The sequence below is a fragment of the Tupaia chinensis genome, unplaced genomic scaffold, assembly GCF_000334495.1.
Source record: "Tupaia chinensis unplaced genomic scaffold, TupChi_1.0 Scaffold000281_1, whole genome shotgun sequence".
In the NCBI taxonomy this organism is placed as follows: domain Eukaryota; kingdom Metazoa; phylum Chordata; class Mammalia; order Scandentia; family Tupaiidae; genus Tupaia; species Tupaia belangeri.
In genome coordinates this window covers 4,365,437-4,382,860 of record NW_006159764.1, presented here as the reverse complement: position 1 = coordinate 4,382,860, position 17,424 = coordinate 4,365,437, and the positions used below count along the sequence as shown (strand labels likewise).

The window sequence follows — 17,424 nt, the reverse complement described above, 5'->3', positions numbered from 1 at the left end:
AGTCCTAGAAAGGTTAAGGGTTTTGCCCGGTGGGGGGGGGGGGGGTGTGGGAGTCTATTCATTTGCGAGCTCTCTTTTATGTTTTGGAATGAGCAAGAAATAGCTTGTAGCAGTGACTTAAGGACTGGCCCGTATATTCATCTTACTAAGGGACAAAGCCACAAAGAAACACCTCTGAATCCTCTGTTGACAGCAGGGAACTTAGTAACTGAATGAGGTGGTGATTTTTCAATGCCTATCTAAATTTTCATGGACTATAATGAGTGTGGAAATACATCACGGGAAAGACAGGGGAAGGCAGAGAAAGGGAAACAGAAAAGAGATGGAAAAGTAAGAGAAGTTCTCTGAGCGACACGGACTTAAAGCTTATAAAAATGTACATCAAGTAGGGTATTATTCAGTGTTAAAAATGAAGGGGATATGAAGCCGTAAAAAAAGACCTGGAGGAACGTTAATGCCTGTTACTAAATGACGGAAGCAAATTTGAAAAGTTTGCATACTGTATTATTTCAATGATATGACATTTTGGAAAAGGCAACATGACGGAGACAGTGAAAAGATCAGAGGTCGCCATGGGTTGGAGTACAGAAGAGGCAGAATACGGAGGATGTTTAAGCAAGGAAAACTGCTCTGCACGGTCCTCCAATTGTGAAGACATGTCATTATATTTTGGCCCAAATCTAAAGAATGTACAAAACTGACAGTGAGTCCTAATGTAAACTACAGATTTCGTGTGTTAATATGTCAGTGAAGGTTTGTCAGTTGTATCAATGTACCACTGTGGTGGAAGATATTACTAACGAGGGATGTGACATATGGGGGCATATGGGAAATTTCTGGAACTTCCTTTTCATTTTGCTGTGAAGCCAAAACTACTCTAACAAATTGAGTATTTTTGAAAATATTTATTTTGAGAGTCTTTTTCATTAAGTAATTAAAACCTTATCATAGGGGGAAAATCATGATGACTTTTGTGTGGTTCGAGGCCATGAACCCACAAGCTTGAAAAAGGTGCCTGACATATGTGCATGCATGCCCCAAAATCTCAAAAAGAGAAGAGGGAATTGTGGATGACCATCCCCCATGGATGGGTGCTTTCTCAATTTCCCTGCCTCTCTCTTCTCTCCAGCAAGTGTAAATGCCCTCTAGCAAATTATACAAATAATAAAGTTTAAGTTTATATGTTGATCTAGAAAGTTTTCTTACATTAAGAGGGGATTCTGGGAGAACACAATTTTCGATGCATCTCTTGCATTTTGCATATCATACATGTAGAGGCACTGACAAATTTTCTTCTGAACTGTCTTTTCTTTTTTTAAAAGAAAATTTTATTTAATTATATTTATTATTCTTATTTTTACCCATAGAGAGGGGGCGGGTAAAGTTAGAAAGCAAACTACCAGGTACAGGACTTGAACTCAGTCAGTCATACAGAACTCTAGTGCCTTAAACAACACACCACTTGCCAGCCCCTAAGCTATCTTTTATATTTTTTTTTCTAAGCTATCTTTTTAAGGATATCGTAAAAGGGAATGTCATTGAAAGGCACGATGTGACTTTTAGGAAATAATAATATCTATTATTATTATTTTACTCTCCAGTGTAATAAAAATAATCTCTCCCTTTGAAGCAAAGATTATGGATAGGTTTACTGGCTGCCCTATTAAAGATCGTACTTCCCTAGACTTGGCGTTCCTCAGCTGTGACACAAAGCCTTACATACGCAGCATGTCAACCCCATGGAAACTAGGGGACAAGAAAAAGCTGATGCTAATATGAGTTCCACCACACCATGAATAATCAAGACCTGTTTCTTTGACCTGACGTCCATGATGCTGAGCCAGGCTAAGTCATCAGTTTACAACTGGGGTAAAATCGCAAACCCTTCTTAGTTGCTGACAATATTATCGTGATGTATATCCAAACTAATCTGGACTCTGTAATCTGAACTTACCTGTAAAAGGTGTTTTGAGCAGGCTCTTGACATGGTAGGATGTGACCACCACGGACGTGTAGGTTTATTGTGTCATACGGAGCATCAAACAAGTGAGATTGTCCCCTGATGCCAATATCTTGGCGCTGTCAATGAGAGAGATGGAGTGAAGCACATTCATCAGAAACATTGGTACTGAGGGAGGCATAGTTATAAAATGAGTTAGTACAGTTTTCAATTTAAAAAGTAATGAAAACATTTCCTCAATAAATAAATGTTGACTGTAGTAACTGTTATTTGTATGTGTCCCATAACATGTGGCATACCTGAAATATGCACAATAAACTTGATCTTTAAAAAGCACAGTCTTGGGGACCAGCAGGTGGCGTGGTGGTTAAGGTGCTGGACACTCCCACATGGCTAACCACGGTTCAAGTCCTGGACCTGGCAGCTTGCTCTCTCACTTTATCTCTCTCTCTCTCTCTCTCTCTGGTAAAATTAAAATACATAAATGAATAAATAAAATAAAATAATTTTTTTAAAAAGCACAGTCTTAGTTCCTAGTTAAATATAAGTGTTTATGATAACTTTTAAAGTAATTTACAGCCGCTTCTTTTTTTGGAGAAAATATGCAAATTTTTGAAAAGTCACAATATTTATTCTGGACTTGCCATATATGTTATATTTGGAAAGATGACATTACCTTTAATGATCATTTTGCATACCCAACAAAGCAAGGTGACCCTTTTGTATGTAATGTATGTTTTCCATGCATATTTGCCAACAAAAATCAGTAACTAAGTAACAAATTACAGCGGAATAATTTCACGCGCACTGTGTGTTAACTTGATTCGGCTACAATTAGCAAGACATAGCTTAGGCTCCTTGAGTGGAAAGTAAAACAAATGCATCATTAATGAACAGGCTAGGATGAAACTGGGCTTATTTCCATTTAGTCAGTTACCCAGGATTCCTTAAATACTTACTGTATGGTAGTCAAACCATCGAGCATTGGGAACATAGCCTTCCACAGTCTCAACATTCTAGAATGTAAAGATACAGTCATGAAAAACCTATCAATCAAAGAAAAAATGCTTTTGTGGACAAAAATATATAGTAGGACTTACAGGTTCTAGGACAGGTGTAACCATAAATGCTGGACCCCATAAGAACTGCTTGAATATATCCCAGGTTGGCCTTTCATCAAAGAACCTTGACAAAATCATTGCACATTATTAGGTTAAGTCAAAGAACTTTATCTCTTTCTGAATATTACAAAGTAATTACTCAAATTACATTTTGCAATATGGACTTTTGTGTATTAAAATGAAAACCGCACTATAAAAATATCAAACAGAGCTCTATCATTTGAAATGCAGTTCATAGGAATATAATACTTCATAGGTAAATCTAGCCTATGATTGCAATTCCAGAGAAAATGCAATGAACTGTGATGGACGTGTAAGACCAACTGAATAATAAATCACCTGGATGAGAATTGCTAGAAGAATGAACACTAATTTTGCCTATTATATGGTATTAAAACTAGAAACAAAAAATATAAATACCTTGGAAGAGCACTGTGAGCTATGTGCTATAAGAATCTTAACTGAGAACATTCAAAAAGAGTTTATCCTACTTAATGTAGAACTCTGAGAACAGTGAATTTACATGTCCTTAAAGATTCTTCTCTGTGTTGGGGCCAGCAGATGGAGTGGTGGTTAAGGGCACTGGACTCCCACATGGCTGACTGTGGTAATTAGTCTATTAATTAGTAGAGTTATTAATGGAACAATTTTTTAGCTCAAAATGCCTGAAGTCCCAGACCTGGTGGTTTGCTTTCTCACTTTCTCTCTCTCTCTCTCTCTCTCTCTCTCTCTCTGTCTGTTTCTCATTCTGTTCCTCTCTGCTCAAATTAAAATAAATAAATAAAATTAAATAAAAAAGAATTTAAAAAAAGATCCTTTTATGTTAATATACCTCTGAATTTAAGTAATAACCTGCTAGAAATAGCATAAGACATTTTTTATAGTTTGAGAATAGCTACTAGTAGATGTTCACATTTACTCTCTAATTGAAATGAAAGAGAAAAGTTTTTTATTCATACAATTTAATTAATTAATTTATTTTTTGCCATAGGGCTTTTGCATTCACTGGAGAGACAGAGAGAGAGAAAAATTGAAAAGTCACCCCCTCAACAGGGATGACCACACTGCAATCCCTTTTCCTCCATTTCTTCTAGGGATTTTGGGCACACACACCCACACACGTACCTGGCATGTATTTCAATCTGCTAGTTCAGAGACTCGAATTGGTGTCAACTATGTGGGATCCAGCACAATGGTTACATCATGCCACCAACACCATTTTTTTTCTTTTGTAATTTACTTTTGTGCTTGTTTTATTTTGCTTAAATAAAAAATGAGATTAATGCTTAATTGTACTTCTCCCTTCCTGTGAGAGTGAACTTTCTGGTATTCTCAATAAGAGTCTGAATAGTTCATCATGTTTTTGGTTGGGGACTCAGTCCGTAGCTAATACAACAACTACTCTAGGATGTTAAAAGGAGTAAGACAAAAGGGAAAGTCCATCAATAGAATACAAAGGAGATTAATAAATGTTACCAGAAATACAACAAAAATTATGGGGAGATAAATTAAAAGCAACTAGAACATAATTTAAAATCTAAGATAATTGTTTGTTTGTTTTTAGAGAACTGGATATCTATTATCTTTTTATCAAAAGATAAATCATATTGATCAACTTGTTGTTTTGGTAATTTTACTTTGATGCCATTTTTTTTTAATTTGGGTAGATATGTGTCATTATTCTATTGGTTTATAAAGAATGAAATCTAACAAGTCGCTTCCATAAAGTTCTCCTCTATTAATAATGCAGGGTACACTAGAGATAAGCTCAGCATTACTATTTTAAGGTTTTGTTGTTCGTGTGTTTTGTTTCTTGTAACATCCAACATAAAACATCTGCTTTGGCCTTCAAAACAAAATGGGCTAAAATCTTTGCAATTTTGCTCCACAGAATGAAACTTGCAAAGTTCTTTTTTATATCAGTTGAAGCTTCAAGAGGCGAAGCCAAAACAAATTTCTAAGGAGAATTTTAGAACTGTTCTATCATACTTTCCTAGCGCACCTAAGGAAGGAGGATGGCATTCTACAGTCAATATCTATAGAAACGGTCTTCAAAAATTCATGGAAAATGTAACATAAAAACAGTATGAATCAGAATTATTCTTCTTAATTTTTTTGTATTTTTGCCATAGGGCACATGTGCTTGCTAGACAGAGAGACAGAGAGATGAAAAGTGAGAAAGTATCCCACAGGAGGATAGTCATGCCCCAATCCCTTTTCCTCCATTCTCCTCCTGGGATCTCTGAGCACACATACACATGTGCCTAGCGTATTTTTCCATCTTCCAGGTCTAGGACTTGAAGTGCAGAGTCAACTATGTGAGACCCAGCACCTTAACAATCATGCCACTTGGTGGTCGCATCAGAATTTAATTGCACCAAAATAAACTCATACCTTAATTTCATTTTCAATGACCTTTTGAAGTAATGTAATAAAATTTAGTTGAACATAATTTACTTAACTACAGTAAACTCCATTAAATCATGAGAGACAGTATTATTTATCTCCAAAATTTCTGAAAATATTTAATATGATTATGTATAAGAAGCATCTTAAGCAACACTTGGTGTACAATATTTCTTCCTAAAAAATGATTACTTTTTAATAATGATTAATGTGTCATTTTAATAGCATAGATTAGTCTATTAATTAGTAGATTTATTAATGTAACAGTTTTATTAGCTCAAACTGTGTGCTAAAAGCCATAAAAAATTTTCTATCTAAAATGTTTTATATAGCACTGTGAATATTGAGTCAATTAAATGAAAGCTATATAACAGGGGAAAACAAACTTTGTACTTACTCGTGCAAAAGTGGTCGGATAACAGTGCCACCATGAGCATGAACTTCATGCATTTGCGTATAGAAATATGGCAATAAAGTGTATCTAATATTTAGAATATTCCTCGACATGTTAGCAAAAGTTTCATTCCAGGATGCAGGATCTTGTCTCTGAAACAAACAAAATGATATAGCTATTGGTGTTTGTCCTTATTTAAATTATAATATTTAAATACATATTTGGAGGGAAAAAAGTCAACCATGTTATTGATTTTAAAGAATTGCTGGGCCCAGCAGATGGTGTAATGGTTAAGGTGCTGGACTCCTGCATCATCGTCCATGATGATGTAGTACTGAGTCCCAGACCCGGTAGCTTGAAACTCACACAAGCCGTGTGTGTGTATGTGTGCACGCGTGTGTGCCCAAAATCCCAGGAGAAGGGATTGCATTGTGGAGGAGAAGGGATTGTATTGTGACCATCCTCCCTTGGGGGGGATTTCTCACTTTCTGTCTCTCTGTCTCTCCAGTGAGCACATGTGGGCTTTAGCAAAAATCTCTCTCTCTCAAAAAAAGGAATTGTTTATTATTTTTATTATTAATTCACCAGAAAGGGAAATTGAGAAAACAAGCTGCCAGGTCCAGGACTTGAACTGTGGTGGACATATGGGAGTCCAGCACCTTAACCACCATGCCATCTGCTGGCTCAAGTAAGACGTAATATTACTTCACTTTCACACGCTGTGTATTTTCCTCACTAAAATCTTATGCAATGATATTCTGCCTTGTATAATGGAGAAGACATCATTTTAATATTTTAATAAGAAATTTGCAAGTTAGGAGAGCAACTTGATTTAATTTAGGTAAACATATACAAAAGGAACTTCACTATTTTTTGATAGAGATATTTTCTATAGGGCTTGTGCATTCACTGGAGAGAGATACAGAGAGGTGAAACAGATAGCAAGAAGTCATCTCCCAGGGGGAAGAGCCATGTACAATTCCTTCTTTATTCTCCTTTCAGAATCTTGGGCATGCAAGCACACTCATTCAGAGTGAGGTTTAGGCTGCTGTGTCTAGGACTTGAACTGCAATCTTCTGCATGGGAATCCAGCCACATAACCATTTTGCCATCTGCAGGTTCCCCAGTACTTTGCATTTTAATAGATGACAAAGATATTGTCAACTATGATGATCCTCAAAATTGGAGTGAGAAATTTAAGGGAAACAAAATGATGTGATATACAAAAGTGGAATGAAAGAAATTGACACATGTATAACAACTCTGTACATTGTAAGTCCTTATGATAAATGAATACATTATGATTCTAAAATATTAGTTATACAGATAGAAAAGAAGAAAAGAGGATTTAATGTTGAATGCTAGAGGATTTAATGTTGAATGCAATAAATATATCTATCTATCTATCTATCTATCTATCTATCTATATATATATATATATGCGTGTGTGTATGTGTATATATATAATATATGAGTCTGCTATGGAATTCACACTCCAAATAAAAGATAAAAGTTGAGAGTAGAGGGAGACCAGCACTTGGTGTAATGGCTATGTCACTGGACTCCAATGTAGTTGACCACAGTTCGAGTCCTGGACCCAGTGGCTTAAACTCACGCCAGGCACATGTGTGTATGTGCGTGTGTGCCCAAGATCCTGACAGGAGAATGGAGGAGAAGGGATTGCGATGTGGCCAACCCCCTTGGGGGGTGATTTCTCACTTTCTGTCTCTCTGTCTCTCTCTGTCTTTCTGGGGAGCACACACACCCTATAGCAAAAACCTCTCAAAATTTTTTTTGAAAGTAGAGGATTAGAAGCCTATAAAAAAGTGTTGCTTCACATATTAAAAGGTAGACAAGAAAAATGATTAGTATTTTATATTTTAATTACTCCCAGGGGAATAAAAAGGACTATCACATAACTTTAGTGGTGAGCTTTTTCAAGATCTTCAAAGTTGAAAATTTTCAATCCACTTGGCAAGGAGAGAAAGTGAGAAAGCACCTTCCTAGGGGGGTGACCATGCACAACCCCTTCTTCATTCTTCTCTTGGTACTCTGGGCACACACGCGCACACACGTGCACTCACACACACATATATACACAGGCCTAGCATGTTTTTCAAGTTGTAAGATTTGGGCTTCCAACTGCGTCATTGGTCATGTGAGATCCAACTGCCTTAACCACCACATCAACATTTGTCCTCCAATTCTACTTATGTCATTCACTGATACTAATGACTTTTGCTTTCCATTAACTAGTTCAAAGCTGATTTCTTTATTTTTCTGTCATAGTTTGGAAGCTAAAGACGCAGATTTGTTTTTTCCTGTCTCCTCCAAAGTTTTATGGAACAGCATGAAGTATGTACTAAGCTGTGTGTTCTCACATATGATTAAGTGTAGCCAAAGTCAGAAAATTCTAAGTGATGAATTCAGATGGCCTCTAAATAAGAAGGATTTCAAAACATTCATCTGCAAACCAGTCAGGTAGGATGCATCATTGAAACACTTTTTTTTTTTTTTTGCTATAGGGCAGAGAGATAGCAAGAAATCACCCCCCAGTGGGGATGGCCATGCCACAATTCCTTCTCCTCCATTCTCCCCTCGGGATCTTGGGCACACACACACACGCCCCCGGCGTGAGTTTAAGCCAAGCCACTGGGTCCAGGACTCAAACCGCGGTCAGCTACCTGGGAGTTCAGCGACATAGCCATTACACTAACTGCTGGTCCCATCATTGAAACACTCCTAAGGTTGCTTGAGGGAAACAACTGAAACTAAATTCATTAATTACTCACTCTGGTATTGGCAATGTTGTGATTTCTTGAGTAAGGGTAAAATGCTCCAAGTTGCATCCAGCGGGTACACAGTTGATACTCTGAATTGTTGAAGAAACCACAGATGTCTGCTCCAGTCTAAAATATATTAGATAATAAATTAATTTTCAATAGCTTGTCTCTTAATATTTACAAGTTTAAAAACAAAAGAATAAGGTTACTTACATATGATATTCCAAAGAGACTAAATTCCATCATACCTTAAAAATTAGAAAGAAAAAAAAACTTAGAAATCTACTGTTTTACATATTTTAATATTTGTTTTTATTTCTATTTGTGAACATGACCTAGTTCATATATAAATCTCCAATGTAATAAAATATTTTTAGATTATTAACATACTTTTCCAACACTTCTCATAATACTGAGACATTTTAACTTTATAGTTAATGATGTTAATAAAAATAAGGCATTATGAACTTCCTTAACACTTGCAAGCTGACATATTTAGAGCAGAAATCTTTTATGAACACACAATAGTGTGAAAAGAAAGTGACAGTGGTTTTCCCAGTTTATTTTGAAAATAAAGAGGTTGCTTCTGCAGTTATTTAACCATAGGTATTATAATTTGAAACAAACTATATTATCCTCATTCAATAAGTTCCTCTGAGGAATGATCACTTTAGTAAAATAGAATGCATTTGGGAGATTTCCTAGCTCTTCTTTTAGAAGAAGAGATTTCTGACTAGTAATTGTTTTCTTTGAAAAACAATATTTTATCAATATTGAAGACTTTTTTAAAATTTTTGTTGCATTATAATTATTTTCTTTTAGTTTCACCATAGGACATGTGCACTTACCAGAAAGAGAGAGGAGAGAGAGAGAGATAGAAAAATTGAGAAATCCTGCCCTAGGGGTATCATCCATACCACAATCCCTTCTCCTCCATCCTCCTCTTGGGATTTTAGGCATGCATGCACATGTGCCAGGTATGTTTCTCAAGCTACAAGATCCAGGACTCAAACCAAACAGTCAGCCGAGTACAGTCCAGCTACCTTAACCTCATACCATCAGCTAATCCAGTAAAGATTTTTAAAGAATAAACATGAAGCAGAAACGTATATATTTTCCCATTAAAATGATGATGTCTTATTAATCAATTATCTAACTATTATCAGAAAAATTTCAAAATTTGATTTGAGACATTTCATTCTCTAGCATCTTGTCGGTGTCTGCCCCAGGGCTTGGGTCTGGCTGAATCATGATCAGGGGGCTACTGGTGAGGAAGGGAAAGAGGACGAGAAAGAGAAAGCCCTCCATCTTGCCAGGACCTGGGAACTGGAAAGAATGAGACAAAGATACAGAGTAGAAATGGACACAGGCAGCCTAATCCTAGGTAGCCCAAGCAACTTGTGTTGCCCAGACGAACTGGAAGTCTTTATTTATAGTAAAAGGAGACATTACACAGCATCTAGCAAAGATTCTTATTCCCTAGAATGCAGAATTTTTGCCCATTCCTATTTTGAAATCTAGATCTTCTCTTTCCTAGTTCCTGCCATTTTCAACTAGGAAACTGAAGCCAAACTGAAGAAACTAAACTAGTTACAAATCAATACTTTCTATACAATATCCAAGATCATGCTTCTTGGCTCATGGTCTTTTCATGAGATGATGAGTCATAACAAATGATTCAAAAATATAATTCTGAGGATTTATAAAGTACATGAACTATCATCAGCAAAAGTGAATACCTAATAGAAAATGCAAACAATAATACTAACAAAGATGGAGACTCTCACATACCAATAATAGATTTGTCCAAATTGTTCCAGTTTGCATAATTGTCTCCAAGCCAGTGTCCTCCCCAACGTCCACCCGTAGGATACGTAGAACGAGAAATAACAATCCCTCGTTTGCCAGTTGTCTTCTGCAATGCACTGAGAGAGATCAAGGATTATTTTGAGTTTTCACATGGCATATTTTCTTCAAATACTTCTATTTATAGTCACTTTGTGGGAAAAATAAACTGATTGATGGTGTTTATGTTGACTCATACAACTTACTCTTTACATATAAATCTTCTCTTGTCATACTGCAAAACCCTCCCAGAAATAAAAGACATCTTTCTTTCCTTCCAATATTTACCAGAGTGACATGCAGATATGAATTGACCTTTACATATTTGGTCAATGGATACAAGCTTAGTCAAGTAACTATTAATGGCATCCAATCAACTAATTAATCAAATTAAATGCTTAGTCTACTAAAATATGTTATTTTTTAATTAAGGTCTAGGCCTTAACTATTCATGATCCCAACCCTTCTCGATTATAACTTTCAACATTAGATGTAAATATTACTCAGCAGGGAATCCCTGCGATAGCACTCTCTGTTTTACAGGAAATTTAATGAGAGCAAGGATTTCTTGGTTCTTAAAGCTAGAAACAGCTGCCCTGTTTCAAGTATTAAACCTATTCCTATTCAGATCTCATCAAGTGGATGAATTATACAGGTAAGGTCAAATTTTATCTCTTTGCTCATGTCTTTAGAGAGTGACTTTAATCACTTAGGCACTTAAAAACATAATATAGTTTTGGGGCCAGCAGATGGCATAGTGATTAAAGGACTGGACTCTCACATGGCCAACCACAGTTTGAGTCCTGGACTTGGCAACTTGAAACTCAATGCCAGGCATGTGTATGTGCATGTTCAAAATTCCAGAAAGAAAATGGAGGAGAAGGGGGGGGGGAGCTTGATCATCCCCACATGGAGGTGATTTCTCACTTTCCCTCTCTCTTGGTCTTTCTTTGGCAAATGCAGGTGCCCTGTGGCAAATAAATAAATAAATATATGTATGTATATAGTTTAGAGAATAATGGAACACTGAATTATTTCATATTACCTGAATCTTTTAATCTTTTTACCTCTTTTGTTTTCTGCCCTCTGTATTTCTGTCTCTCTTTCTTACTAATTTAAACTGAGGTCATAAGATGATAAAGATAGAAAAATATTTCACCATGATATTATTGGAAATAAGAAGGTGATTTTTATATCACTCAAAATAATTTTATATTAATCAGAACTATAGAAATATCTCAGGAGAAGATACCTCAAGTACTTAATTAGGTGAATCACTAAGTTACTAATAGTTTGCTATCAATGATATTAAATCATTTCCATGTTACAGCTTATTATGCAAGTGTTATCACTGATTTACTTAATGTAGAGCTTCTTCCGAGAGACCTTGAAGATCCTGAGATTCAGTGCTTCGTTTTACTCTTCCTTTTCTTTCTTACATTAAGAACAGTGATGGATATAAAATAGTAGTTCAAAAAAATTTTAGTAAATGAATATCTTAAAATTTTTAGTAAATGAATATCTTAAAATGAATATCTTAGTAAATGAATATCTTAAAATTTAGTAAATGAATATCTTAAAATTTTTAGTTTCAAGAAACTAAAAATGCATTAAGCAGACATAAGATGATATAGTAAAACATCTTTTGAAACTAGAAATAATATTGTATTCATTAACTTAAAACTTCTTACTTGTATGTTAGAAGAAAATTCCTGTTAAATTTACTGGGAACAAGGTAATGGCTAATAATGAATTGAAAGAATTTATTTATCCAAGCTATAATAGCTTATTCAATGACATCAAATTATATTTTACTTATTCATTCAACTTTATTCATTCAGGACCTACTATTTTCCAGGCATTATGCTGGGTACAGGACTGAAAAAATAGGGTTAAATAGTTAAATTGGTGTAAGTATTTTTTTGGGGATTAAGATAAAAGTGAACAAAAATAAGAACCTGTATAGAAAGATACATACATACTTATATACATGCCTATGTGTATACAGATAGATACCTGGGTAGGTAGATAAACAGATCAATAGATATACAGAAATGAGTTTCCTAAGAGCTATGGAAGAGTAAGTTACAGAGAACAATTGAGATGGAAAGGACTATCAGAGAGGATCAGTCAGACTCAAATTAAGGATCACTAATTTTAAGATCTAAAGGATAAAAATCAGAGAAGATAATGTGAACTTTGCTTACTCATAAGTGGGTTTTATCTGTGACCACCCATAAAGATTGTGAACGTCGTAATGCAAAACTGATGACCCATCACTGAGAATCTGCTCAGTTTCCATGCACATAGTTCGGAAATGTAACCCATCCGTTCTTTTTGTGAGCTCTGGGAGGATCAACAAAAAAGAAAAAATGAATATGTTATAAAATGCCCTATATTTAAGTGTGTAACTCATACCTGTATATTCTTTTTTAAAAATATATTATTTTCATTTTAGGCATTTGTACACTTTGTTCATGAAAATGATACAAGAGAAACCTGGTCCACAACTGAACTAAAGTACATAAACTAATAAAATCCTGAACGATAAGTACAATGCTAAATGTCAACTATTGATTAAGCATTTAGATGGAAAATATTGATTGAATTTTTAAATTCATTTACTAAAACAAAGCCCTAAAGTTAAGAGTCTGGAAATGTTAAATCTCCAGCGTTTGATTTAAAGTATCTTCTTTCAGAACTTCATCCTCTGCCTACATCAGAGAAAGCTGAAGAGCTGGGTCTTTCCTACTGTGGTCAGAACTGAGTGAAGTGTTAGTAGTGTTTTTTCAGCTTTGGTAAGACATTTTTTTTGGTTTTTTGTTTTGTTTTTTAGGTTTTTGCCACAGGGAATATGTGCTTGCCAGAAAAAGACAGTGAGAGGGGAAAGTGAAAAATCATCCCCCAGTGGGAGATGGCCACATGGCAATCCTTTCTCCTCCATTCTCCTCCTGGAATTTTGGCATGTGTATACACATGCCCAGAATGATTTTCAAGCCACCAGGTCTGAAACTCAAGCAATGATTGGCCAGCTGAGATTCCAAGGCCTTACCCTTGGTAAATAAAAGTGTTAAATAAATAAATAAATAAACCTTTCTAAAAGATTTTTTTGTTGTTTTTGTTGCTATAGGGAACATGTGCTCACCAAAGATAAACAGAGAGCGAAAATGAGAAATCACTCCCCAGGGGTTGGCCAGGCCACAATCCCTTCTCCTCTATTTTCTTCCTGTCATTTTGGGACACACACATGCCTGGTGTGATTTTCAAGCTACCAGGTCTGGGGCTCAGACCATAGTTGGCCATGTGAGAGTCCAGCACCTTATACACTAAGCTACCTGCCAGCCCGTAAAAAAAATTTTATTTTTTTTTTATCTACTTGGAATATTCAAATCTGAGAAGATTTTTAAGAAAACCAAACAATCTCAAACAAATTCAGATTTCCATTCACTTGTATAAAACATGTTTCCTAATTTTTCTTTCCTCAGTACAGCGTTAAATATTACTGGAGACAGGCCAAGAAGTTCTGAGAATGTGGGTGGGTAGTGAGAACTAGAAAAGTATATCCTATTCTCTGCATCCGAGACTGATTGCTAAATAACAACAGCACGACCATAGCAACGCATAACAGTAACATTGTACCTGGGAAATAAGGTGGGAAATTTAGCTGGCTATTTCTGCATTGATTACTAGTTGTTCCATTCACAAAGCTTGATGGCTCATTCATGTCCTTTTAAAAAGAGAGAGAAATGTAAACCAACTAATAAATTTATGTGGATAGACAAGGTGCAGTGGTAAATAGAGAGAGTGACCCATAAGGGAAGGTTCTATATTCATATTTGAATATTCCCCTGAACATAGGCCAGGCCAACATGTTCCCATGATCTGGGGCTGACTGAAGTGGACAATAGATCAGAATGTGAAGATCTGTTGGGGGTCCCTATCTCTCTGTCTCTTTTTCTGTCTATGTCTGCTACTCCCTCTCTCTCTTACTTAGGGAAAAAGAAGTAAATAAACTTTAAAAATAAATACATTTAGAATATATATTCTGAAAAGAGCAGATAAAGAAGTTTGCTATCAATGATATTAAATCATTTCCATGTTACAGCTTATTATGCAAGTGTTATCACTGATTTACTTAATGTAGAGCTTCTTCCGAGAGACCTTGAAGATCCTGAGATTCAGTGCTTCGTTTTACTCTTCCTTTTCTTTCTTACATTAAGAACAGTGATGGATATAAAATAGTAGTTCAAAAAAATTTTAGTAAATGAATATCTTAAAATTTTTAGTTTCAAGAAACTAAAAATGCATTAAGCAGACATAAGATGATATAGTAAAACATCTTTTGAAACTAGAAATAATATTGTATTCATTAACTTAAAACTTCTTACTTGTATGTTAGAAGAAAATTCCTGTTAAATTTACTGGGAACAAGGTAATGGCTAATAATGAATTGAAAGAATTTATTTATCCAAGCTATAATAGCTTATTCAATGACATCAAATTATATTTTACTTATTCATTCAACTTTATTCATTCAGGACCTACTATTTTCCAGGCATTATGCTGGGTACAGGACTGAAAAAATAGGGTTAAATAGTTAAATTGGTGTAAGTATTTTTTTTTGGATTAAGATAAAAGTGAACAAAAATAAGAACCTGTATAGAAAGATACATACATACTTATATACATGCCTATGTGTATACAGATAGATACCTGGGTAAGTAGATAAACAGATCAATAGATATACAGAAATGAGTTTCCTAAGAGCTATGGAAGAGTAAGTTACAGAGAACAATTGAGATGGAAAGGACTATCAGAAAGGATCAGTCAGACTCAAATTAAGGATCACTAATTTTAAGATCTAAAGGATAAAAATCAGAGAAGATAATGTGAACTTTGCTTACTCATAAGTGGGTTTTATCTGTGACCACCCATAAAGATTGTGAACGTCGTAATGCAAAACTGATGACCCATCACTGAGAATCTGCTCAGTTTCCATGCACATAGTTCGGAAATGTAACCCATCCGTTCTTTTCGTGAGCTCTGGGAGGATCAACGAAAAAGAAAAAATGAATATGTTATAAAATGCCCTATATTTAAGTGTGTAACTCATACCTGTATATTTTTTTAAAAAAATATATTATTTTCATTTTAGGCATTTGTACACTTTGTTCATGAAAATGATACAAGAGAAACCTGGTCCACAACTGAACTAAAGTACATAAACTAATAAAATCCTGAACGATAAGTACAATGCTAAATGTCAACTATTGATTAAGCATTTAGATGGAAAATATTGATTGAATTTTTAAATTCATTTTCTAAAACAAAGCCCTAAAGTTAAGAGTCTGGAAATGTTAAATCTCCAGCGTTTGATTTAAAGTATCTTCTTTCAGAACTTCATCCTCTGCCTACATCAGAGAAAGCTGAAGAGCTGGGTCTTTCCTACTGTGGTCAGAACTGAGTGAAGTGTTAGTAGTGTTTTTTCAGCTTTGGTAAGACATTTTTTGGGGTTTTTTGTTTTGTTTTTTAGGTTTTTGCCACAGGGAATATGTGCTTGCCAGAAAAAGACAGTGAGAGGGGAAAGTGAAAAATCATCCCCCAGTGGGAGATGGCCACATGGCAATCCTTTCTCCTCCATTCTCCTCCTGGAATTTTGGCATGTGTATACACATGCCCAGAATGATTTTCAAGCCACCAGGTCTGAAACTCAAGCAATGATTGGCCAGCTGAGATTCCAAGGCCTTACCCTTGGTAAATAAAAGTGTTAAATAAATAAATAAATAAACCTTTCTAAAAGATTTTTTTGTTGTTTTTGTTGCTATAGGGAACATGTGCTCACCAAAGATAAACAGAGAGCGAAAATGAGAAATCACTCCCCAGGGGTTGGCCAGGCCACAATCCCTTCTCCTCTATTTTCTTCCTGTCATTTTGGGACACACACATGCCTGGTGTGATTTTCAAGCTACCAGGTCTGGGGCTCAGACCATAGTTGGCCATGTGAGAGTCCAGCACCTTATACACTATTTCAGCTTTGGTAAGACATTTTTTTTGGTTTTTTGTTTTGTTTTTTAGGTTTTTGCCACAGGGAATATGTGCTTGCCAGAAAAAGACAGTGAGAGGGGAAAGTGAAAAATCATCCCCCAGTGGGAGATGGCCACATGGCAATCCTTTCTCCTCCATTCTCCTCCTGGAATTTTGGCATGTGTATACACATGCCCAGAATGATTTTCAAGCCACCAGGTCTGAAACTCAAGCAATGATTGGCCAGCTGAGATTCCAAGGCCTTACCCTTGGTAAATAAAAGTGTTAAATAAATAAATAAATAAACCTTTCTAAAAGATTTTTTTGTTGTTTTTGTTGCTATAGGGAACATGTGCTCACCAAAGATAAACAGAGAGCGAAAATGAGAAATCACTCCCCAGGGGTTGGCCAGGCCACAATCCCTTCTCCTCTATTTTCTTCCTGTCATTTTGGGACACACACATGCCTGGTGTGATTTTCAAGCTACCAGGTCTGGGGCTCAGACCATAGTTGGCCATGTGAGAGTCCAGCACCTTATACACTAAGCTACCTGCCAGCCCCGTAAAAAAAATTTTATTTTTTTTTTATCTACTTGGAATATTCAAATCTGAGAAGATTTTTAAGAAAACCAAACAATCTCAAACAAATTCAGATTTCCATTCACTTGTATAAAACATGTTTCCTAATTTTTCTTTCCTCAGTACAGCGTTAAATATTACTGGAGACAGGCCAAGAAGTTCTGAGAATGTGGGTGGGTAGTGAGAACTAGAAAAGTATATCCTATTCTCTGCATCCGAGACTGATTGCTAAATAACAACAGCACGACCATAGCAACGCATAACAGTAACATTGTATGTGGGAAATAAGGTGGGAAATTTAGCTGGCTATTTC

General features: G+C 35.6%; 1 protein-coding gene across 1 annotated transcript in view; it reads right to left on the bottom strand.

Moving 5' to 3' along the window:
• Nucleotides 1–17,424, bottom strand: part of SI (sucrase-isomaltase) — a 99,548-nt gene that overhangs the window by 6,136 nt on the left and 75,988 nt on the right. The window contains exons 37-44 of the mRNA XM_027772543.1: nucleotides 15,414–15,552; nucleotides 10,456–10,589; nucleotides 8,878–8,912; nucleotides 8,674–8,790; nucleotides 5,885–6,033; nucleotides 3,061–3,145; nucleotides 2,920–2,976; nucleotides 1,955–2,079 (exon numbers count right to left, since the gene is read on the bottom strand). Of these exons, the coding sequence (XP_027628344.1) occupies nucleotides 1,955–2,079; nucleotides 2,920–2,976; nucleotides 3,061–3,145; nucleotides 5,885–6,033; nucleotides 8,674–8,790; nucleotides 8,878–8,912; nucleotides 10,456–10,589; nucleotides 15,414–15,552 (841 nt within the window). The remainder of the gene's footprint in view (nucleotides 1–1,954; nucleotides 2,080–2,919; nucleotides 2,977–3,060; nucleotides 3,146–5,884; nucleotides 6,034–8,673; nucleotides 8,791–8,877; nucleotides 8,913–10,455; nucleotides 10,590–15,413; nucleotides 15,553–17,424) is intronic.